This window comes from Phyllostomus hastatus, unplaced genomic scaffold, assembly GCF_019186645.2.
Source record: "Phyllostomus hastatus isolate PE091 unplaced genomic scaffold, TTU_PhHast_1.1 phas_scaffold_78, whole genome shotgun sequence".
In the NCBI taxonomy this organism is placed as follows: Eukaryota; Metazoa; Chordata; class Mammalia; order Chiroptera; family Phyllostomidae; genus Phyllostomus; species Phyllostomus hastatus.
The window spans coordinates 23,615,262-23,641,572 of record NW_025334041.1 but is presented as its reverse complement, the minus strand read 5'-3'; the positions used below and the strand labels follow the sequence as shown (position 1 = coordinate 23,641,572).

General features: G+C 37.8%; 1 protein-coding gene across 2 annotated transcripts in view; it reads right to left on the bottom strand.

The window, feature by feature from the left end:
- The window catches only part of THSD7A (thrombospondin type 1 domain containing 7A), a 369,265-nt gene that overhangs the window by 11,512 nt on the left and 331,442 nt on the right, over positions 1–26,311 (bottom strand). For both annotated transcript variants that reach the window (XM_045827695.1, XM_045827696.1), the window contains exons 15-25: positions 25,711–25,889; positions 23,567–23,572; positions 21,079–21,212; positions 16,902–17,055; positions 15,213–15,357; positions 13,606–13,721; positions 10,096–10,213; positions 9,700–9,845; positions 9,125–9,299; positions 3,093–3,266; positions 715–810 (exon numbers count right to left, since the gene is read on the bottom strand). In XM_045827695.1, the coding sequence (XP_045683651.1) occupies positions 715–810; positions 3,093–3,266; positions 9,125–9,299; positions 9,700–9,845; positions 10,096–10,213; positions 13,606–13,721; positions 15,213–15,357; positions 16,902–17,055; positions 21,079–21,212; positions 23,567–23,572; positions 25,711–25,889 (1,443 nt within the window). The remainder of the gene's footprint in view (positions 1–714; positions 811–3,092; positions 3,267–9,124; positions 9,300–9,699; positions 9,846–10,095; positions 10,214–13,605; positions 13,722–15,212; positions 15,358–16,901; positions 17,056–21,078; positions 21,213–23,566; positions 23,573–25,710; positions 25,890–26,311) is intronic.

Below are 26,311 nucleotides of genomic sequence, written 5' to 3'. Positions count from 1 at the left end.
AAATAAATTAAGAGACAATAGTTCTTTGCATCCATGTGCTTGAGGTTGAGGTTCTGGTTCCGACCTTTCTAGGAAACTGGCAGGGTGGCTCAACTCACTAAGTATCAGGAGCCAAGTTTTTTTCCTCTTCAAAGGGATCCTTGGGATCCCCTGCTTTACTGGGCTCAGATAAGGAAACTTAATAACTGCAGATTAGAGTAGCTCCTTGGAGTAAATTTGGGCAGAAAGGACACTCAAAAAAGTTTGTCATTTGGACTTCTTTAGATATATAATAAGTTTTGTGTGGTGACAGAGTAGATGAGCTGCTCAGATGCTCTGGGCTAGAGATGTGGCAACAGGTCATCCCTATTAATAAAAACTATAAATCATAGATTTCTGAATTCAAGAAAAAATATTATGACTTGTATAATCATGTTCCCTTGATAATATTTTTGGTCTGTGTGTGTATTGCCTTTTAAGTCACAGAAACTGATACAGTCAACAAAAAAATTATTTTTAGCCTATAGTGAAGGTGAGGGAAAATTTAATTGAAACATTAAAACAATAAAATAATGTCTCATTGGTCACCAGACAGGTATACAGCTCAGGTGTCCTGAATCCAACCCTGTGTTGAATACTGAAAGACTATCTTTGTTGTCTCAATTATTTTCTTTAACCTATTACATGTGGGTTCCAGGAAGACTTTCATAGAACGAAGAGAAACTGGAGGTTTACCTGTTACATTGACACCATCTGACCTTTGACACCAGACTGTGCGGGAAGAGCCTTTCCAAGCACTGGCCATCCATTTGTACTCATAACACTGTCCATCTGCCGGGACACAGCAAATGTTAACAGAAGCACTCTGCTGTCCGGAGGGATAATCATGGTGACAGAGTGTTGATTAAATATTTATAACCAATTGAAAAGTGGTAAGTCCACCTCAAATGATTCAAGTGTCAATATAGTGTTCTGACATAGACTACAAAATTCCAGATATATATCTAAGTCTCAGCTGATTTTCCATATCTGCTATTACACTATCTAATATAAACCTGTATTTTAAATTTAATTTTGTGTTTTATTTAAAATATTATGAAATATCAAACCTATAGACAAGGATGGGAAATAGTTAAATAAATGTATTCAATCACCCATCATACTGTTTAACAAATGTTACCATTTAGCCATATTTGCTTTAGTTTTTTTCACTTGTTAATGAGTAAAAAAATAATGTAAACTTGATGTCCTATTATGTTCCTTTCTGATTTGACCTCTCTCCATGCCTGTCTAGCAATACCCACTATTCTGAATATTCTTTTACTACAAAATACTATTCTTCTATTACAAATATATACAAATAAAAATATCTATGTCCATAAATGATATAAGCTATTATTTTTAGTCAGTGTTAAAATTTAAAAAGTATACTCTGAATCATTCTAAAACTTGCCAGTGATACTGATAAAAATATCTCCATGTGATTTTAACACAGATATAGCTGGTTTATTTTAACTTCTATTTAGACTTCCCCGGTACTAATTACTATAATTTATTTAGCTGTTTCCTCTAAAGGGGGACTTTTAGGTTGTTTTCAGTTGCTGCTGCTACAACAAATGCCTCAGTGGTCAACCTTGTGTGAGCTAAGCTTCCTGGTTCTTCGTCACTCAACAGCATCTATCAGCCCCAGCGACTAGTACAGTGAAGTCATCACTGTTCACACATGCGCATTCCAGCCCACTCTCCTTGGCTGCCAGGTTACATCAATGTTAGGCAAACCATTCTCATGATATTAACAATGGCTGGACTTTTTCCTGACAGACCTCATATATCTTCTGGCCTTTTCTCTCTCTTTTTTTTTTTTTTACTACTGAAATCTATGCTTTTTCTTACTGAATTATGTGAATTCTTTATTCTAGAATAGCAACTCTCAAAGTATGGTCCAGGGACCATAGGAGACATTGATATTCTTTGAGCATGTGTATGTAACATCTGTGTAAGGTAGGATTTTCTTAATGGGTGGGGCAAAAGGAGGTTTATAGTTGTCAGTATGTCAAACACAGAGTATATTTTGGTATTATTATTGATTAATTTTTGTGTAATTTTCAATATGAAAACCTGTAAACCTGGGGGGTATTTGTTTCTCACTTGTAATGTTATTGATGTCTAATTTTATTTCATTCTTATTTTAGAGTAAAGAATTCTCTTTTTTTCCTTGGGAATTATTTCATTTATTTTAATGCCTGACTTTTCACCCCTTCTTCACCTGCCCTGTCCCAGGACATAAGGAATGTTTTATTTGGCAAGTTTGGGGAGATTTAACTGACAAAACAGATAATCTATTTCTTGGATTAAGTCATCTAGACCATTTGGCTTTTATTCTAAGCACTCTACTCCAACTTCTAAGCTTTCCCCTCCAGCTTTTCATTAATAAATGTGGTATTTCGGCTCCTATTTGCTGTCCTTCTTTTTGAACACCGGTAGGAAGGAGAGGGTTGTTTGGTGAGAAACTAGACAGCAATTCTTTTGTTTTCATTTGTACTTCTTCTGTGTTTCCAAACTATGACATTTTAATATTCTATGGTTCTCAAAAATGTCATGCATTGCTTATGCTTGGTCCATGGCTCCATATGAGTTACAGATGTACCTACAGACATATACATATGTACATTCAAATAGGTTTATGTCAAATTTAGAATAATTCTTACCAGTACTTTGTTTTATCAATTTCTGAAATTTTAGTAAAATGTCTCATTTTGCTATAAATCTATAATTCTTACTTGCTCTTTCTTTTGACTTAAATGCACTGAGTGTATTTCTAGATTCACACAGGATCAAGATTGTTACAGATGTACAAACAAGGAGCTCCTAATTGTGTCAGCTTCCTTTAGCTCATAAAACTGGGAGGCATTCTCACAATATTGCATATCTATTAAGGGTGGCGAGATATTTCTCCCTCCAAATCGTTAAAATTCAGAATCACACCTTTAATTCAATTCTCAACCTTAAGTGAGAGCTTGGAAAATGTGCTTATTTAATAGAAAATTCAATATTTTGTGCTTTTATTTATCCACACAAAACTAAAATGATATTTCATGGATTGTAGTTCTTACCATCACATGATTTTGTTTCCAACATCTGCTCTGGGCACAGGTGTTGATTCTCTAGCTCTTGTATAATCACCGCTCTGGAGCGGACCTGTATTCCGCCAAAGCCTAGGTCCTCACCATTCACACAGGTCAGCTGACACAGGCTCCATGGGGACCAGTCCTTCAAATAACAGTCGCCTGCAAAACACAGGTGTGTACTTGATACCCTTACTCTACCCTTACCCATAAAGAATAGCCAGTCAGGTAGTCATTTTATTTCTAACCCCGCTGGAAATGTTTGCATGCATGTCAGTCATACACACTACTTGTAAATTTAGATAAGTATTTGATGTTTGCAAATTTGTATGTAGCTTTATAAGTTTGTATTAATATTGTTATCTTTTCTCAGTGTATGTTACTGGCATGGAATATGTGTTGTGAAACAATGTCAAATGTACACTGTCTCTGGAAGGAGCTTGTCTGTACAATTCCCCTCCTCTTAAGAGACAACAAGTATGTGATGAAAACCTACTACCACTTATCATTATTGAAAAGAGGTTTATTAAACACTTTGTATTATTCAAAGAAAATCTAGTTATACATAGAAGTTGTCTTCTAAACATTCATAATTTCAAAAAAGCTTGAAGTCCAAGTCTGAGGAAGCTGGTATTTATGCTTTATTCTTATTTCTTCCCAGGGGTGTGAAGGCGAGACAGCCAAATGAGCAGCCGTCGTAGTGGCGATAACACACACTGTTTCCTTGATCTACAATTTCACTCCACTTTCCCTTGTTGTTGATTTTTGATTGAAGAAAAATATGCATGCCATGTGCACATATCATAAACACACAGATAGCTGAGTTCTCACAACCTCATTATATACCCATGTAACCAACACTCAAATCAAGTAACAGAGCATTCTCAGAATCTCAGAAACCCCTCTCATGTTATATATGGAATAACACCATATGTATGTTTTATGTCTGGCTTCTTTCACTCATTGATGTTTGTGTGATCCATCATGGACATATGTAGCTCTAACTCGTTCATTGTTATCACTGTAATTTACTTTCATTGTATCAATTACCACAGTTTAGATATCCATTCTACTATTAATGGGCAGGTGGACAATTGCACCTTTTTCTTATCATGAATACTGCTATTGTGAACATTTCAGTCTGAATCTCTTGGTGAAGTTATACATGTGTACTTCTATTGGGTACACACCCAGAGTGGGACCGCTGGGACACTGTGCACCATATGTTTGACATCACCATCTTCAGCCACTGTGAGAACAGGGGAGGTTTAATGAAGGCGCCTCTCCCGTGTGCACATCCTTCCTTTAGGACTGACTGCTTGGTGATGCTGTGCGGAGGCTACAGTAAATGATGACAGACAAGCCCATGAGGGTTCTTATTTTAATTATTCTATCCGTATCGCATGAATAATTCATACAGCCTTATGTTATGCTGAAGTTGTCTAATATTGACAAAAAGTTGCCCGGATACCTGATTAATGAAAAAAACTTGTGCCAAGATTAAGAAATCCTAGAAATACATGAGTTATTGACTAGCACATACAAACAATAGTAAAGTGGGGTAATTCCTGTAGGCTTTTATTATAGTGCCTCATTAATACTCTAATGTTATGCTGCGGTGTAGAAAATTCTTGTAAGATTTGAAAGTGTTAAGGAAAAAAAACGGGTAAGAATTTTTAAGTAGTGTGATAACATTTTAGGAATATTTCTATTCCATAGGAAATGTTACTTCTGATTAACTCAATTTTTAATTATGCAGGAGAAATTATTAAAATTAAAAATTTTCTGTAAACATGAATGTATATAACTGCACCTCAATGCTTGCAAACTACATAGAAATAAAACATATCTTTCTACTAATAAGCTTTATAAACTCTGTGCTTATATCACTTGACATAGTGTATTTTGTGATAAAACTCAATAAATTGTTTAATATGGTCTGTGAATTGTATCATAATCACCGCCAAATAATCCATGTCAGGCTTCAGAGGTTCAATAACAGCAAATGTGAGTGAGGCACTGCCTGGTACTAAACATACTTTTATATTCTGACTGTATAAGCCATTGCAATGATAAATTACACCATGCCTGCCAAACATATGACAATTAAGTATATGAAATGCATTTCCTTCAGTATCTTATTCTTTAAGGCTTATTAGTTCACATACTGCTCACTTTCAAAGCCCATTATTGAAGGAAACTATCAGGAGAGGAACTGAAATGAATAGATGGTAATTTACAGGAGGAGAAGCACTTCCTCCCAGATTTGTAATCACTTTCATTAGAACAGTGTGTTTGCCCCGTTCTATGTTATTATCGAATATTGCAGTGTTCCTTTGCACCATTTACCACAGATTATAATCTTATGTTTATTTTTGTCATTATTGGATTAGCAGCTCTTTCTTCCATAACATGGTAAACTCATTGAGGACAGGGTAGGATTGCTTCCCACTGCATCTCCCAACTTGAGCCCAGGGTCTAGCCTACAATTACACTTGATAAATTATCAGGTGGGTAATTGTGCTGCAGGATGTATAATGAAAACTAATGGGGAGACTTCACAATAAAGCATAGGCCAATGCTTGGCAAGGATTCCAGTTCTGCTCAATGTTGGGAGCGTCACAATGATGCTGTTACTGGCACTGAAGATTTGGCGTTGGACTAGGTAGGTCTTCCAACTTTTACCTTGGGTCAACTTGTATTGACAATGTGGCCGTTCCACACATCAGAGACCCAGGATTGAGTCCGTGGCCCCAGTCCTTAGACCTGCTGTCACAGCCTCAACCTCTGCCTGCTGTGATGCCAAGTGGCTTTATTAAATTAGATTGTGTGTGACATCTGACCTGAAATCAGGCCAGTTGGGGGAGCAGGAAATGGAACAGGAAAATTGCTGGATCAGGGAAAGGTCATTATTGGCAGGTGTGGGAATGTCTAAGAAGCAACACTTGGCCTCAGTCCAGAAAGTCAAATTTTAAAAAGAGATTATTTCTTAACCTTTAGTAGATGAAAATATCAGTGTGTGCAAAAACTATTATTACAGGTGAATATACACAGTGAGAAATGCCCTCAAGGTCTAGCATATAGCTCAAGGTATTAGGGGTTATTTTATTTACTGCTTTGTTCAATTTATTAAGTTCATCTTAAAAACAAACTATAGAAACTGTCATTATTATCACCTCAAATAGTTTACTTATTAAAGAACAAGTAATTTGATGAGTGAATGGGTGGGAGACCCATGTTGTCAAGTTTTCCAGCTTTGAGTAACTTAATTCCATTAAAAATTTTTTAAAAATATATTATCATCCTTAAAAATTTATCATTATGTTCTTTTTGTATAGAGAGTCTATTTTATGCCCAGTCAGTATTTGTTTGCCAGATCCTTTTTATTTTTTGATGTCTTATTCAAAGTGAAACATTTCTCAAACAAGTGTGTTTTACTGTCATTATTATAAGTGAATAGGGAAAATTTTCCATTTGAGAATAAATTATAGGTAATTTGCTTTCAAGTTTGATCTCTTCTAGGCTGCTAATCAGCTGTTGTTTCCATGTCTTTCTCAAGGCCATAGGCTAATACTTGACATTGAGTTTATTTTGACCTTACATCTATCCTGAAGTTCTCTGAATCAAGTCCAAATTCTTCAATATTAGCTTATCACTGTCTTCTGATTAGTTTTTTAATATTTGACAGACAACATTTGCTTTCCACATTTTACTGCACACACGCTTCCCATCTAACCTCGTGTCAGAGTGATTTATTTCAATATTTTCATCTGTAATATAATTTTTCACTCTTGAATGATAATTTAGTTGGGAACAGAATTTTAGGTTGATGATTATTTTCCATCACATTTCAAATATCGTAATACACTACAGGACAATGGCTCAGTCAACTATGGACCACATATACGATAGTGGTCCCATGAGAGTTTAATGGAGCTGAATTTCCTGTAAGACATGGAAGGATATATAATTCAGGAGGAATTTGTTTTCCCTGATGGGGGAAACATCACAGAAACAAATATCTGTGGGGCTTCACAATATATTCCCTCTCACTCATAGCACCTCAAGTTTGAGAACACAGATCACACCCCAAACAATCAGCTACCTGTTTCAGCCCAGAGGATCCTGTACTCCCGGTGCTATATATTCAGGGGGCACTACATCCCTCCCAGATCTAGCCTGATGAGTCTTCAGAGTACACTGTTGTAAATTCCTATGGTCTTATATAAGGACACAGGTCCACGGCAGCTACCTTTAAACAAGAATCATGTGCCATTGATGCTTAGTAACAAGCTTTCTGTGGTAGTGTGGAGCCAATCTGTCCCTGTACTTTGGAAATATTTCCAGGTTGTAATAATGTAAAGCATAGATAAGTTTTACTTCTTCCACCAATTCAATGCCGGAGAGAGCCGTCTGTGTAGATAAGGTCAACAGAACCAAGAACGTATTTCCTACGTCAAAATATTTGAGTCTTTGGTTCCAGCCCCCTTCATGTTAAGGGCCCTCTATTTTTGTAAATACCACAGAATTTCTTCATCTGACCACTGCCCCAACATGCAATAGCCAGAACCACATTGCCATGGCGGTCCCCTGTGATCCTTCATCTCTCCATCTGTATGTCTTATTCCTCCTGACCCTTAGGCCACCATTCACTCCCCACAACAGCCACTACTATGGTACCTATGCCTTGCCCGGTCAGTTTCTCCTCGATATTTCCAATCAATTCAGCCTACATGCCTGTTTATGGAGCAGCACTGACAATTACAATAATCTATGTCCGACCCTGTCCGAAGGAAGCAGGGAGAGGGCTTGTGGGACAGTGTTCATAAAGTCTACAGTCGTGGACAGTAATGTCCTAGGCCTTTACATTTGCTCACTGACTCACCCAGAGCAACTTCCAACCCTGCAAGCTCCATTTATGGTAAGTGCACTGCATAAGTGTACCATTTTTAATTGTTTATACTGCACTTTTACTGTACCTTTCCATGTGTAGATACACAAACACCATTGTGTTATAATTTCCTCCAGCAACATGTTGCACAGGCTTATATAGCCTGGAAGCAATAGGCTGTATCATAGAGCCTGGGTACAGGCTCTGGGTGTATAGAAGGCTGTGTCATCAAGGTTTGTGTAAGTGCTTGCTATGGTATACACATGACAAAATCTCCTAGTGATGCATTTCTCAGACTGTACTACTTTTGTTGACCCATGGCTGTATATCCCATTGTCTTTTGGATTTCACTGTAACTGAGAATTCTGCTATAATTCTAATTCTGTCTTCCAAAAGCAGGTAATCTGTTTATTTTTTCTGAATGCTTTAATGATTCTTTTTTTGGCATTTTCTATTGTAACTACAATGTATCTAGGTATGAATTCATTGTTGATTCTATTTTTTTAAGATTTTATTTATTTATTTTTAGAGAGGGAAGGGAGGGGGAAAGAGAGAGAAAGAAACATCAATGTGCGGTTGCTGGGGGTCATGGCCTGCATCCCAGGCATGTGTCCTGACTGGGAATCGAACCTGCGACACCTGGGTTCGCAGCTCGCACTCAATCCACTGAGCTATGCTAGCCAGGTGTTGATTTTATTTAAGACCCAGAGTAAGCTTCCATTATAAGGACTTCAATTTTTCTTTCGCTGGTTATGTTTAAATGCCGCCTCTCATTTTCTATTCTTTTCTTCTAGACATCCTAAATAGATGTATGTTGTATGCTTATTTTCTCAAACTTTCTTTCAGTCTTTCCCTGTCAAGCATGAGTCTCAGCCTTAATGGTCATCTTCTGCAGGTGTTAAAACTTGTGTGTGTCACAGCAGCCACACGAGAGACCTGGATTCACCCCACCTGGCGGAGGAGGCGGTGCCCCCCATTCGTCCACACTGCAGTGTCCAGCTGTCGGCACAGGTATCACTGAACAAGAGGGCTGCCGACATGCCTTAACTCAGACCACACATGCAATCCCTCTCCACCCGGGTCCTGGTAAGAACTGATCAAAATATAAATCATGTTTTGCTGTTGTTACCTGGGCAAGGCTGGGTGCAGGTTTCTTCCAATACCATTTTTTTATTACCATCTATAATGGGCTCAACATCAGTACAGAATTCTTCGTCCACCACTTTGCTGAAATCATCAGCTGACCCATCACTCACTACACAAGAAATGTTTCTTGTTCTGGTCCCTTCTCCACAATGGGCATCCTGGAATGAAGAAAGGCATAACTAATTAGGAAAAGAAAAATAATTCATTAGTGAGCTCATCACTTACAGTCATCTCTGCATCATTGATTTTGATTTATGAGCAGTTAAAGCAGCATTTGAAACCCTAGGGAAGTCCTACAGGGACCTACAATGAACAATTTATTTGTTTTCTAGCTAGAGACAAGCAAATACATTTTCATTTAAGTGAATCAGTCTCCAAATGATGTTTAAAATACAGGACAGGGAGGGCTTGTTATCAAAACTAATTAAACTAGTTATGAAATAGCTAGGCACTTAACATCTTGAAGAGGAAGCATGCCATGTGTAAGCTCTGCAAAACAACTATAAAACCAAGTGCTAAAGAATGCACATTTCCATAAAACTGCTTGAGATTTGGTACCTGCACTTGGCACGGAGACCACTGGCCATACTGCCACCGATAGCAGGGCTTTACTGGGCAAGGCTTGGACTGTTCCATCAGGACTGGGCACGGCCTCCCATCACCCTGAAAGGGCTGGGTGACTGTTCGTCTTCGGATCATTTTTCCTTTAAGAGATACAAAGGGATGCAGCTTTTGTGAGATGTTACAGTTGTACAAGTATACATCATTGGGAGAGGGTACCACACGCAATTCTCCTGAGGAGATGCGAAGAACAAGTCAGTCTCAAATGTTTGGAAAGAAAGACACCCAGGGTCGACCTCGCTGAAGACTATCTGATGTGACTGAAAGCAAGAGGGACATTTTATTTCATGTTCTGTGACCATTCGCCTAATGCTAATTAAGGTACAAACTAACCTGTGAGGCCACATGTTTGCGAACATTCTGACCACGTGGACCACTCAGAAAGCTGGCAGTTGACAGGGCATTCCACCATGCAGGTTGTGTTCATCTGCCAGTTCTTCTCAAGGCCCAGCTGAAAGGACAGAGGCACATCCGTTTGTATGAACATGAAGGCATGGCAACCATGTGTGGTTGATGGAAGAGGGAGGGAGAAAGGCACAGATAGGAGTGGGGATGAGAGGAAAGGAGAGGAGAAGAGAGAAAGAATAAGCAAGATGAGTAAAAGAATAAAAAGATATCTGGAAGACAAACGTGCAAACTGTTAAAAATATAAAGTCGATCAACCCAGGAGAGTGGGAGCAAAGGGCACAGGATGAATGGAGGAGCCAATTTACTCAATACACTTCTATAATGTTGAACTTTTAAAATATGCGATAAATAAAAGTAGACTTAATCTCCAAATAGGTTGGGTTTCTCTAAGTGATGAATAAATAAGGGTAAGCATGATTACTTTCCATTAGTTAAAAACCACGAATGTCATCAATATACAGATCTACAGTTGTATCTTTGGGATACTACTCATTTTTATATGTGCATATTAAACTTAAAAGCAAATGGGAGAAATTTTAAAGACAAATTGCCAATCAAAACTAATGCTATAATGTATTGAAATAATATATCAGTTTTTAAGTATGCTATCTTTCTGAAAGAAAATCCAAATCACTAGAATTTTTGGTTATTAGTATTTTATATATAGTTTTTTAATTACAAAGATTTTTCTTCTAAAACTATATCACAAGCTAACTGTGATATAATTCAGTTATTTTAGTGTTAGTCCCTCATCAAATAATGTTGTGCCCTTGTATTGACATTGAGTTTCAATACTTACTTACGTATTCTTCTTTTAAAATACAAGATGACATTTCAAACTCATCTACTGTATATGAAAACATTTAAAAAGTCTGAGATACAAACTAGCATTGAAATAGAAAAATTTAAGAGCATGTTAGGAGAATATGATTTATTAAATTGGTAATCCTTGGGATTATCAAGAGCTTTTTTATTTTTGCATGAAATATAAGTTTATGGTATCTAATTTGTATATTGGAACATGGCAAAAGAAAAAATTCTGAACTGCTGTTCTGGTTCAAGGACAGCTCTTGGCTCTAAGTTGTCCACTGAGAAAAGGTCAGGTTGATGACATGTGTACTACACCTTCTGCATGGACTGCCACACATTCTCGGCCATGACTGCTTGACAAAGGTGAGAGTATTTGATACGAACACTTTCACTTGTCACTATGTAAAGTCTCATAGTCACTGAAAGTCATGAGAGATTGAAGATTAAAGTCTTAAGGGGACATGATAAAAATAATGTGTTCTGTTTAGGTAGATAGTAGCATCATAGAGAGAGGGTTGGAATCACAGAATTGAGTTACTATTAACTTATTTATCATAAAGGATGTCTGTTGACAGATATTCTGGGTATGCAGTTCTGAGACCTTTTAGCACTTTACTACTTTTTTCCTTACATTTATGGTATCTCTTTTTTCATCTATCTATCTATCTATCAATTATCTATCAACCATCTATCTAAGCACATACTCAGGGGTCAAGGAATAGGAAAGGAGAAATCAATTACTAGGTATCATCGGGTGAGTAAATGTCTGAAAAACATCAAAGACAAAAATACTATATAAATACTGGATGGATTTAACCCCAATTATCCTCTTTGTTGGGTAGCAATGCCATCTTTCTTCTTGGCTGTCAGAGAAACAGTGAGAGTTATCTACTGCTGTTGCACTGAATGCAGGGTTTACACATGTGTTAGTAGGCAGGCAATCACTCCATTGTTAAAAAGATAGCCAGCTTCTCTCAGGGCTATTATTCAATCCTACTGTATCCACAGGGATGGAGAAAATGGGATGAGTTGTTTAATCCAATTCCTGCAGAGAACAGTACTCTTCTCCCTGAAGATAGTGTTTGCAAGACTATTATGATTTAAATTCCTAATTGTCATTGCAGCATTCAAACATAAAAATATCTGTACACAGAGTACATTTATCTAATTTCCTGGGTACTTAAAATTAGTTATTTGTCAAGTTTTTATTCAAATTTTATTTAAGAAATAAAGGACCCTTTCTATACCTTTGTGCTGGCTGCAGTCATATGAGCTATTTGAAAATTGGTCTGATTGGGTTTGGCTTTCAGAAAGCTCTTACAGCTATCACTGTATATTTCACTCTGACTCAGGAGGGCATTAATATGTGAATTTGCAACAAAAGAGACATATTAATTGACTAGAAGCAGATCGCAGAAAGCTCTCCAGCCAGTGTATGACTATAGTAATATTCATTAATAGTAATGTTATTGTTATAATGGGTATATTACTTCAATGTTATTAGTTTCAACATTGATTCAGGTATAAAATTTCTAATTAAATTGAAAGTATGAATGGACTAAGTTATGTTACAGGATGATAATAAAATAAATTTATTAAGTAAACAACTTATCTTCAGCGCATTTGGGAGCTGTGTTCACATGTTCACACGGACAGAGATATAAGGAACTTAAGTTAGGTCTACATGATAAAGATATCAAATGAATTAATACATTTTTATCTTAACTTTTCCCTCAGGGGTTGGAACAATTTACTATGGGCTTATAATAACCGCCAGGATATGCAAACAGAAGTTGTGGTCACCTTGTCTACTGAACCCTAATGAGGTTATAAGCTCTAACTGTGTGTTCTAGATCTCCTGAGGCTTCTGTTTATCTTGGTTCATGTTTAACCCAGTGGGTCTCAGATGCAGGAGGAGTCGAAACCTGTCAGGAGTGTGACGTACCCTTTTGGCTTGGAAATCAGACAAAATAATTCAAACACCAAGTGTAGCTTCATGAAAACTAAGAAAGGCCAACTGTTTCCTCACAGTTCATAAGATCATATCTAGAAATGATGACACTACTTTTATAAATTGAAGTATTACGAATTGCAACTCTGTACCTGAAAGATACTAATGGCAGACTCCATTCCTTTGTTTGAATTTCTCTTATCCACACCTGAGTACTTGGACTCTCACAGCTGGGTATTAGATCTTAATATCAAAATCTGCTCCCAAACCACATGCGATCAATGTTTAGCAACAGAGAGAATGAATGATGGAACTTGGCAGGTGTCCCAGGCAACACAAAATTCAAATGAAATTACAAAGATGATGAGTAGTCTGATTAAGATTTATTGCCCATATTCACCTTGATTACTTATTGTTTCCCAAGCATTTCTTTCAGAGAAGGATAATTAGCATACCTTTGGGTTCCAAGCAGAACAAAATACAGGAAATTATGTGCAGAAATCAGTAGGATTGGACAGTGTCTCTTTTCAAGAGGGTGCTTAACAGCCTCTGAATAGTGCAGAAAAACATCTGCTGGCAATGAGCCGCATGGAGCACAGGTCATCTGGCTCAGCATGAACTGAAATTATTAGGAAAGAAATTACTCACAAAGATATAACACAGCATCCCCTCACCTCTTCACAATATTTCAGGTCAACAGACTTGCCATCGCTTCGAACACAGTCCAGCATCCTTGTTTTAATGCCATTTCCACAAACTGCCTTTTCACTCAGCTGACACGTACTCCAATCTGAAAGGAAGGGAGCCCGTCAGAATGGACAGCCACAGGAGACGCAGATTTCAGATGCAGCTCCATATTTAAATGGCCCAGATTCCGTATTTAATTCACAACTGCTTCTAAGCTGCACAATCATCCTACACGCAAAGAACAAGGGTCCCGGCTCTGAACATTTCAGGAGTCAAACAGAATCGCTGGGGTTGCACAGAACCACAGGGATTATTCTGGAAGGCAGATGTCCATTTGACAATCTTTACAGCCAGTTGATATTTTAAAAATGGCTTTGGCCTGTAGATCAAATTTCACTTAAAAACTTTTTCTATAAAAGCAGAAATTTCAGTTTTAGCATTATTTTTGTTTTAGCAAAGTAACAATAATTTTAATGAATAGTACGTTAACTGGGCTATGTTCAAACAAGACACTGTATGTCGCTTACTTACATATTTAAAATGTTTTAAAAGATGCATTTATTTCAAAATCACTGTGCTCATGTTTCTTTAATTCTCTTATTTCATGTCTTTGTCAAAATAATTCTTTCATCTTCCTTTTTAGAGTAACATAGTTTACCTCAAAGAACTGTGATTTCCTTGTGTCATCAATGAAAACTAAAGAGAAGAGTCAAAAGAAACAAAAGCCAACCTGACTGCTGTGTATCACTCTACAGTTTCTGTAGTTTGTATCACTGGGGATATTACTTGAAAAAGTTCTAAAATAAGCTTCAGTGTTTCCCCGTCATACAAACCAACAAACTCTTCTTTCCTACAGTATGTGCCTTGATGGTAGGAAATGAGAGGGAGAACAAAGAGAATTTATAATAAGCCTTTTTTTTCCTGAAAAAAATACTCATCTATCCATTTTTTATCTATACCTTTGAGGGAGAGAAATATCAATATGTGGTTGTCTCTCACAAGCCCCCTACTGGAGACCTAGCACAAATCCCAGGCACGTGCCCTGACTGGGAATCGAATTGGTAACCCTTTGGTTTGCAGGCCGGCACTCAATCCACTGAGCCACACCAGCCAGGGCAGAAAAGCATGTAATTTACACCTTCTGAAAGTGGGAGGATGTCTTCAATAGGATCAATTAGACTATTCACAATATACCATAGGGCTAATGTTTGTGTGATACTTTCATTATCTGTATCTTGATGTTTAAAATACATACTAAATATCTGTTACTTAAAGAATTCTTTCGCCCTGGCTGGCATAGCTCAGTGGATTGAGCTCGGGCTGTGAACCAAAGTGTCGCAGGTTCGATTCCCAGTCAGGGTACATACCTGGGTTGCAGGCCATGGTCCCCAGCAACCGCACATTGATGTTTCTCTCTCTCTATTCCCTCCTTTTCCTCTGTAAAAATAAATAAATAAAATCTTTAAAAAGTAATTCTTTCTGGGAGAGTAAGCAGTGTGTTCAAAAGGCACACAGAGATGAACATGCAGCACACTGCTTCGCTGACACACGGGCTTTGGCCTGTAGCTCTGTGAGGAGGTGACCGTCCACGTACCTGTCACATTATAATCGTAGTGGAAGCAGTTCCTGTTCAGGTTGCAGGGTTCCCTCTCAACAGCATCAGGGCAGACTCTTCCTTCTTCAGCGGGTTGTCTGATGGGATCCGCTGACCTTTGTCGGAAATTGCTTTGATTGCAAGGCTGACAGAGAATAACAGGATCCTCAGAAAGGTGAACACTCAGCCGCAGGAGGGCTGATGTGTTAGGAAGAGCACTGCAGCAGGAGTTAGCACGCGGGGCCACTGGCTAACCTGAACAATCTCATTACACTTCCATTTCTTCTATAAGATCAAAGTGTTGTGTGAGCTTCTGCTGTGCTATGTAGCTATAAGACACATAAGGATCTATGTGTCAAATATTAATAGATATAATCTTCACATCACATGTACTCAAACACATGTGTATGGTAATATTAATTATTGTGAATGAGTAATACAGAAATTTTCTATAATCTATCTATCATCTATCTATCTATCATCTAATACAGTCTCTGGGTACCACAAAAAACATTTTAAGAGTGGCTTTAAATAACTGCTGCTAGTGACTTTCACTTTCCTAGGCACACTTAACATAGGCACAAAACACAACACTTAAACACACTGGCTTACAATCTCCTACTGGTACAGGCTTGTTCTGAAAGCATTTGGCTTCCAGGAACAGGAGCAGTAACTTCAAACTTGAGGTTGATGGCATTAGAAAATCATTTGCATACCCTTGTGAAACAGCTGATTCTTCACTGCAATTTAAATGTATCCAAGTCAACTGCCAGCCCTGTGTGTGCTCCTGCTGTATCAGTTGGCTGCTAATCAGCACCTTTAATAATGTTAGTCCTGAGATAAAAATTTAATTTTTCCTTGAAAACATGCGTTATAAATTCTTTGAAGCTGTCCCATATTGTATTTCAAAAAAATTAATTTCACATTGCATGTGTTTTCCCTACGCCTTTGATGCCATTGTGAAATGTGCAACTTCACAAAGGGGCGCAGGGGTAAACCCAATTTTCTACATCGTCAGCCAGTTCCGTTTCAAATGACTCTCTTCCCAGGGTCCCAGGGAAGAGCACCTATGGGCTGTTGAAATCCAGAAGCTTTGTGTGATTTGAAACTCTCCCCTGGCTTCCCAGGCTCGAGGAGACACAGAGCCAGTGTGTGGAAAGAGAGTCACGGATGCATTGCTTTCTTCTTCCCACTCCCTCTCTTACCAGGATCTTTTGCGTTTTACTGTCCAAACTCCTGCTGCAGGACCCCCACTGTGTGAAAGATTATCCCTACAATTTAAATAAAATGAACTGGGCAAAAAGCAAGGGACGACAATAACGTAACACCATTAAAGTGCCTTTACCAGAGCTTCATTCTTTGTCCCTTTACCTGGAGGGAGTCATTAAGACCACTGCAGTTTTTAACCTGCTGTGTGTTTATAAGCCCATCTGAAGGCATTTTGTGCTGGCAAGGAGGATGGTGGAGGGGTGTAAGCTTGCAAGAGGTCTCGCTGTTATAGTGTGAGTCGAAATATTGCTGACTCTAAGTGTCACAATCACAGAATGAAGCAGTCAAGAAAATATACTTTGCTTTGGTAATTAATTTAGTAACTAATTTAGTAACTATGATTTTCTTAATAATATCTTTAAAGTTTTAGTGGTAAGGAGCTAAGCAAACTCTATATTAATAAATAGCCGATCATCTCACCAAAGTGCATCGAGTCCACGGTCCCCATTCGGATATCACACAATCCTCAGGGCATGGCAATTTGCACTCTCTGGAACCCAGGGGCATCTCTTCTGGGTCACAGAGGTAATCATCCACATGGTCAGAAGGGCCATCCGCTGTGTTCTGCATGCATCTAGAAGAAAACATACCTGCCTATCAGTGAAGGAACCAGGATGATTAAAACAATGGCCGACCTGTAAAAGAGGTGTTTCATCTTAAGACATCATTCTGGGGTTGGCAGGAATGGGGTGGAAAGGGCTGTATTTAATGAATACAATTCTTCAAACATGAATATATAAAATGATTACTACCTCTCATAAATACTACTAGAGCTTTGGTATGATTTTAAAATTTAAGCTTATGGGTATCATCACAATTTTTTAACATCATGGCCATTGTATATATGTAAACTCGGTAGTCTTCCTCTGAAAGGAGAGGGTCATTTACTCTCATATATGATGCTGGACTGATGAGGAGTGGTCCAAAGAGATTTATAGAGTGGTTACAATTTTGGAATAAAACACATTTTTTTTCTTTTGAAGAAAATGGTGGGTTCTGTAGAGAAGGTAGATTCATATATGATGGAAGAGTAGGCACACTGAAATATATTAGTGAGGTTTCATAAAGTGCTTTTGAAAGTAGCCCATGGCATTTATCAAATGGTTCTGTCAAATAAAAAGGCATTTACCCTCTCATCTGCTGATACTTTTTAAGGGCAGCAAGAAGTGAAAAGACAATTATAATATAGTAATAGCACAAATTATCTAAATGGGGTTGTTTGAACCCTCCTCTCTTGACCTTTTTATCGTTAGTTTTCTTTTTGACAGAACAAATTCAAACACTTTATCACATTTCATTCTGGTGTAAGCAGTCATGAAGGACTCTTTACTCACCTCTTGGAAATCTAATTAATGTGGCCAGTACCAGGCTTCATGTGTACCATACTTAACCTCTCCTGGCACTCTTCTAGTGGAAGAGAGAAACTTTATTGCTCCTTTCTAACTTGAGAAGGGCAAGCAAATTAATGACATAGGAACGGAACTGCCTTGCCAGAGATGAAGAAGAAGGCTTGAGCTCTTAAGACCTCTCAAACCCACCAACACGTTTTAAACTGTTAGTTGAATTACATCACCGCTCATTCCTGAAATCTCAACTCTTTTCAGGAATTCTTCAAACAGCAGAGACACTATGTCTTCTCCCGTCTGCGCTGCAGAGTAACCTCTCTATACAGTGCTGCCGGATTTAAGAGAAATGCTGTTTTCCCGTGAGACGCGTTCAGACCAGAAAACTGCTGTTGGCCGTGTCTGAATGAGGTTGTGCCCTCCTCTGCATTTTGTTGTAAACTGCATGAATGCATAAGAGAGCGATCACAAAAACAACCCACAAAGGTAGATATTTATTTGACTTCATTGTTGAAAGAGAAAATTAAATTATATAAATGTCTTTGGGAGAACTTTAGTTCCTCAGAAAAAAAAAGTTCTACCTTCAATGGATTTTAGAGAATAATCTGCCGAGAGCAGCGTGGAGAGGACATGGAAGGAATGGGACAATGGGGCAGCTTCATGCTGGAAGTCGGCCTCGCTGCTGAGAAAAGACATTGTTCATGGTAGGTACTGACACCATGTATAAGGGTTAACTTGCAAAGTTACCCATTGATTCGGAGATAAGGACGGATGGTCAAGGCTCTATTATGTAGTTATGTACATAAAACTTTATTTTCAAAGGCTTTTCTTTTTTTTTAATTTCTATTATAAAGGTGACATATGCATTTCAAGAATATCAGAATAGTAAAAATTCACATGATTCAATCAGAGATAACCACTCTTAACAGTTTGTTATATTTAAACATATATTTTCATTTCATTAAACTCAAGAGCACTTTACCTGCTACTATACTATTTTTAAAAGTAATATAGACATCTTCTCATGTTGTTAAGTATTTTTCTAAGATATAATTTTTAATAACTGCATTTGAATTCCAACACTTGAATGTGCCACAATTGCTAAAAACCCTTATGCTGACATTCAAATTATTTATGTTTTATTTATTTTGTTTGGTATTAATGATTTTTTAAAATCACACTAGAATAGAAGATAAATATTTGGATCAAATTTTAGGGCCAAAGGGAGGCCCTATAAGTTCATTTGCTTTTTTCAAGTTCTTGGCCTTTTCCCCTCCCACATGAGAAGGAATTATGCTATAAGAAAACTGATCTGTATCAGAAAATGTAGTGTAGAATCAAGTTGAGGAGGCCAAAGGTGGGGCCAGAGGCCCACCACGGGTATTACAGTAGGGGGCACATTGTCAGCAGAGAATTCAAAAGCAACAATAAAAGTAACCAAATCACTCTGTTGTTTATTATCACAATGTGCTGGTACTTAAAAAAAATGCCAGTGGAAAAAAACAACTCTTTCTACCAGGGCAAACCACTTTTATCACCCAATCTTTGAAATGTCATACCATTCTAAAAGGAGAAAGGACAAGATGGGATATATTGAATCCTCCTCTCTGAGAGACTCATGTGTCCTAAAATGTCACCCAAGTCTTGCATCTAAAAAGGATGTTTTGACCTTAATTAGCTGAGGATAAGGTTAGGGAGGTACACCATCAATAAAGAAACATTATCTGATCAGAGATCACAATCAATGCCAATCTTCTGGTTTTTGTATTTGCGTTAAAGATGTTTACTGAAAAAATAAGTTGATCTGAAAAGTTACTTAGTTTGGGATGTGTTTGGGAATATTAAGAATATCTATTCACAGAGAAAAAAAGAAGCAACATATACATAGATAGTTGAAGGAGAAGCAGAAAGAACCACAGTTCTCTATTATATCTTTTATTTACTAACCAAAATGTCAATCTCATCAAATTCTGAATATTAGGAAAGTATTTTAAAATTGAAAGTGAAATTTTAAAATTTGAAGGACAAGGTCAGAAAACAGGACTTATTTTTTTTTCTTCCCTGTTTCCCTTTCAACTCATTATATCCCCCTATTTTAAGCTACAAATGTTAATTGGTTCTGCCTTCCTACTAAAGCGTATTAAAAATATGAATCTTAAATTAATGAAAAGTTAGGTCATGGGTGAGAATGAGCTTCTTCACAACATGCATGGCAAGTTCCGTATGTTTTTATACTTCTCTTACTGTGTGTCATTCGGCTGTGTTAGAAGAAACTGGTACAGTTACAAAGAAAGAAGAGAGACTTGGGTTTGAATGCCAACTGTGTGCGCTAGATATGTGTTCCTGGTACGTTAGTATTTGTGAATCTACTCCATGAAGTGGAAATAATAAAAGTCACAGACTTGTGTCCCAGGTACTAGAACCCTTAAGGATCCTCTGCAAAGGCTGTAGAGAAAAGTTAATGAGTGTCAAACTTTTATTAGGTGTTAGGGAATGTCCATAAATATAACAGGATTTCAGTGTGGAGAAACTTTCTGGATGTAAAACAGTGACAGTCATGTGAAAAGATCTTTTCAAAACAATGCAGGCTACCTGGGTACCACAGACAATACCCCTGATAGAACTCTCTGTAATGACAGAAATTCTGTGCTGATATAATAGCCTCCAGCCACAGGTGGCTATTAAGCACTTGCAATGTGTCTGTTGTGATTGAGGAACACACATTTTAAATTTTATTTAATTTTAATTCATTTAAATTAAAAGTGAAAATAGCTAAATGTGACTAGTGGCTATCCTATCGAATAGTGAGGCCACAGAAGAAGAAATGATAGGCATTAGCCAATGGGAAGCCTTCCTGGAAGACAGAAGTATTCAAAAGTTGGCCAGTTTTATATAAAGGACCAAGAGTTTATAACAGATTATCATTAAAATGCAGTTAGAAACCTATTTGACTTGAAGGAAAAAAATATTAGGGTTAGAGAATCTGCACTGGTGCAGCTCAAACTCAATATGAGACTCTTTCTTTGCAAGAAAAAGCACCTCAGAGTGAAGCTTCCTAAATCAGAAGGCAGAGTATGATAAACTGCTGCTTGAAGCAGATTCTTTTAGAGTTCTCCATGAACATGGATTCCCTAAAAATAAAGCTAAAGGCAGTTTATCAAGAGACTGGGAAGGAGTGAACGCTCACATTGGCAGGTGGGAAACTGCGAAGTGGTGTGTGTTTTGCTCCTCTGTGCCATTCGGCTTGGCCTCACCTCACTTTCCGGGTTTGCACGCCCTCTCCGCAGTTATCCCGTGTGTTCACGAAGGTCACCTTGCAGACGCTCCAGGGCTCTGCGACCCATAAGTACTGGTTGCAGTCACTCTGGCAGGGGACGACCTCATACACCTGAAACACACACAGTTTTCAGTGATCTCCTCTCAGGCCTCTGATGAGAGTGCCTGGGAAGACTTGACATCATAATAATCATTATATTCTTATTTTAGCTACTTTTATTTCTCTCCATTGTTATTTGAAATTTCTTGAGAGTTCTAGCACTCAAAAGGGCAGAACTGGCTGTCTTGTATTCTGTTGCTCCTTATGTTGCAGTTGTAGATCTGGCCTGCTGGACCCCACTTGGTACGTGACCTGCTTCCCTGGAGTGACCCTTACTGAGACAGCACGGAGCCTTGAGCCTGGGATGGAGGGGATGACAGATGGCCAGAAGGCACACAGGATAAGCTGACTGCAAAAATGCCTTCACTTCAGCTTTTCCTGACCCAAGAATGAAGAACTAGCCTTGTTTATCTCCCTTAGAACCACTCGTCTCCTTGTAGAAGTGGAAGCCACTGTTCTGCACATGCAGTTGATTAAGGTTTGACTGCTATATGACCCTCCTGGGGTGGCGGAAGGGAGCAGTCTGCCATCTTGGCCCCCACAGGTGCTAAGGCAGTTGCTAAGCAACCAGAGAGCAGAAGGAAGTAGCTTGACATGGAAAATTTCTCAAATCTGCCTTTTGCAAAAAGCTCACCTTTGTGCACAAGCCTGCCTGTTTCCAGCTTATAAGAGTGACCAAGCAGAGCCAATGCCCTGCCTGAGTCAGTTCAGAGGACCTTCCTTTCCTCTGTGCTGCCTCCCTTGTGCTGGAGCTTTAGCTTAATAAAATTTGTCCAGAAGTGTTTCTGGTAGTTCCTCTTGATTTATAACTTGGGAAACCCAAAGACCACAAACACCACAACATTGCCACAAAGTATTGTAATTTTCTGGGCCTTTGGCCTTGTTTACAGTTTTGAGTGTCTTCAATACTTACCCCAGGGTACTCATATGTTAGAGATTTGGTAGATGAATGAATGAATGAATGAATGAATGAATTAAGCATATAAAATAGCTATTTTCTTTTTAAAAAAGATTTTATTTATTTATTTATTTAGAGAGGGAAGGAAGGGAGAAGGAGAGAGAGAGCGAAACATCAATGTGCGGTTGCTGGGGGCCGTGGCCTGCAACCCAGGAATGTGTCCTGACTGGGAATCGAACCTGCGACACTTTGGTTTGCAGTCCGCGCTCAATCCACTGAGCTATGCCAGCCAGGGCAAATAGCTATTTTCAAATAAATATAATTGGGTTTTAAAAACTACATATGTATAATAATGAAAATATATCTGTATGTTTCATATTTGAAGTTAAATTAAAATATGAATACATGAAATAAAGACATCTTTAAACAAACCCTCAGTCATTTAGGGCTTGGAACCCAGGTGTGGAGTTGTTCTCCTATTTCATAGCTACAGCCTAAAGCACCGAGGGCCACTCCAAACAAAGTACATTGTTTGTGTGCAGGCATCCACTTCAGGCCCAAGTTCAAGGTGGTTTGTTTAGTGTTGGGATTTTTGGAACAATGAACAATTATGTTCTTTTCTCAATGAGACTAATGACTAAATAAAAGAAATAAATAGACCATAACCCACCGCAACAAAGCTGACTCAACTAGTATAGAAAAATGTTTTTAAAAATCATTTCAAAATCTATATTTTTATTTATTTTATTTTTATTCTATTTCTTATTTCACACACACTATAGCCCATGAGTGTCTTATGTAACTAATTACAGAAGATATAGATTTATTCAGTCCTTTGGACTATTCCCTCATGTAATGTTTAGTGGCCTAAGCACCCAAATGACAGAGTGAACTTATTCCAAATAATAATAAAAATATGCGTTGTTAGAGTAAGAATCTATACCTATTGTCAGATGTGATCACATTCACATTGGTGCTATTTAAAATATGACATTTTTACTGAGTAAAACATTATGTTAGAACTTGTAGGGAAGGGAAAAATTGAAGGGGAAATGCAGTCTTTCCTAATCCTTTGATGTCCTGCATTTGAGTGTCTGACACTGGAGTGAATACAGATCAGTTCAGAGCATCCTCCTGCTGCCCACTTTCAGCGCTCCTGTACCTATACTCCCCCTCCGAGAAGAAGCATGAGATCCTTAGTAGCAGGTGTCATTGCCCTGTCAAGGCGTGCTAAGTAAAGCTTCTTCCCCACTCTGCACCTGGGGCCCTGATTCCGCATAGAATGAGAAAACACAGGTAGCATGCAAGGGAATAAACAGGGAACAACTTCAGAACATAAGTTTTATGAAAAATACGATAGTTTCTCCATGTAAAAGATAAAAGACCATTGTAGGGAAAAATACATCCTCTAAAACCAGAGGTAAAACAGAAAACAAGCAGCACAGCCCTGAGGTCGGGGAATTCTTACCTGTGCCTGGAGTGGTTGTATTCCACAGCAATCAGGAACAGGGAGAGAAACAAAGACAAGTAGAGTGTCAGCATATTTAATGAGAAAAACTTATGTACCAAGTTTCAAATATTGTTATCCCCATTGAAAAGCCTATTATTTTTTGGTAAATAATTAGAACATATTTATTAGGCCTTGGGAAAGAAAGTCCAACTTATTATTTAAAGTTCAGAGACATAAATAACTACTGCAGTCAGCAGAGTCAAGGAAAGTATTAGATAGTGGGATGAAGATGGACCTCAAAATACTTACCATGGGAAATTGATACATAACTTCAAATGTCTTGTGATGAAGATTGCAAAGGCACTCTCTATCTATAGGTAAATTGATTGACAAGTCTATTCATTTTCATCCATTCATCTACATTTCTTAAGAAATGAGGATTTGCTTCCTCAATTGGAAAACAGACCCTCAAATACCATTTTCAAATCAAAGTACTGCCAACTGTACTGAGGAATGTATAACTGTGAAAAATATATGTGATTTATAGTTTCTGACATTGACACAGACCACTGCATAGTCTTTGCTTTTCTAAGATTTTACTAACACGTGAATCCTGAAAAGTTTCTGTTTTAAATGTAGAACATTTATGCTCCAAGTCAAACATTCAGGAATGTATTATTTCTTGTTTTAGCTCTGACTTTTTAGTTGCTAATAACACCAAGATGCTGGTAACCAGTACCCAGATGTCTCTATCAAACACTGCATTAGATGATATCAGGGTTCCAAAGGGACAGAGAAATGGCTTAGGGGACAGACTTTCATAGCAAAGACATCTTGGCACAGGATCTTGCATCTTTGCAAGTTCACTATTAAAAATATGTTCTTTTTGTTAGAACCATGGATCAAAATGTATTATAATTTAAACTTACTATTAGAAATACAAGATTTCAAAACTCACAGGCAAATATTGGTTTGTATCACAAACATTACATTAGAATGATTCTGCTTCATTAGGATCATGGAACTAAAGTTTCTTCTTTGGAAACGTCCCCCAGAGCAGGGAAACTCGATTACCAATAGATGGCAGCAGTGTCGTGTATTACTCACTTCCAGCTGAACTTCAGGGCAAAGTCAGCTACTTGGGGAAAAGTCAGATTTCCTTCAGAGTACTTTCTATGGAATTTAAGCCCACACTTCCTTCACTCTAATTTCTTTATTCAAAAGTCCTTTTTATTTTCTCTACAATAAAGTTCATAACTTCACTGTTATGAACAAATGTAGGTTTATTTGGGAAGGAAAGTTTGTGTGGTGGTAAGTAGTGTTTTGGGAGTTTAAAATTAGTCTATGTATGTATAAAATATATTTACACATTTAAGATTGGTTCCTATATATGCCTTGATTCATTTGTTTGTGACTTGGATTTAAATATATATCTTAATTTCTACACATACTATATGAAATTCATTCTCTGTTAATTCACATGCAGGCCAAGCATAACAGTAATTGTTTAATGCATTATATTACATTAGCCTTTTACTTCATATTTCCAGTAGAACACAAGTAACAGCTATCAATAGCAACTAATAAAGTACATCTGAACTCAAATCAAGTTCAAACTAAGATGAAAAAGGCCAGTGACTAAATTGACAGATAAAATACAGTGACTTTGAGGCCATCTTTAAATTTTTAAACATATTTTGTATCAACCAAATTTAAATTAATGCACAACATATATTTTCTAAGACCTGAATCTGTATACTTTATTTGATTTTAATTTGTGCAGTTGCTAATTGAGGTGCATTTTCTGAGAGACCAGGGGAACTTCAAGTGTGAGGCGATCTTGCTGTTGACACGTTAGATTTAATTTTATGACAGGTTAAATACCTTGATATTATTTCCAAGGTAAGTTTCATTTTATTTCTATTGAATTATATTCATATGCATTTATATGCAGGGTACTAAATCTCTTGGGAATACAGAAGTGATATATCTGACTTGGGATTTTAATAAAATACATGTATTGAACCCGGCATTCTGAAGATAAAATGGGTCAGATTTCTAATTCAGGAGTTACTATTTACTTCTGTACATTTTGGAAAAAAAACCCAGATCACTATCAATCTAAACCACAATACTTTATTATTCCGAATGGCAGAAAATACCTGGTTGACATGGTCCAGTTTGGGGCAAGGTCTTCCTCCGTTATACGGTTTTTCACGAAGCCATTTAGACCGAACCTTCACGCCACTCCCGCAGGACTTACTGCAGCGGGACCAGTTGGACCACTCACTGAGCTTGCAGTCGGAGGGGCAGGGGATGATGCAGGCTTCTTCAATGTAACCTGAGTGGAAGAAAAGGAGATGAGAGCTATCTCCTCCAAATGCCACCTGCCCTCTACCACCCACCATTTGAGCTCAGTAAGAAGGTCCAAGTTTGATGCAACAGCAACGTGCAAATGCAGAGGTGTCTCTGTCGTTAAGGATTCAAATTAAATTTTGCAGGAAAATGACACATACATACAGCAACTCTGTTAAAATAACAGCTGAGCAGCTGCCATGTGATCAGCTTAGGATTCACACTCACCGTATTTTAACATTTCTGATGCTCTGACAGCTCGTGTTTAATTGACAATAACCTGTCTGCTGCCATATCATTCTCATTTTGCCAGAATGATTCATTAAAAAAATTATAACAGTTTTCTACAAAATCCTATCATCAGTGTCACACAAGTTCAGTTCCTGTGTCCAAGCAATGTTCTTCCTC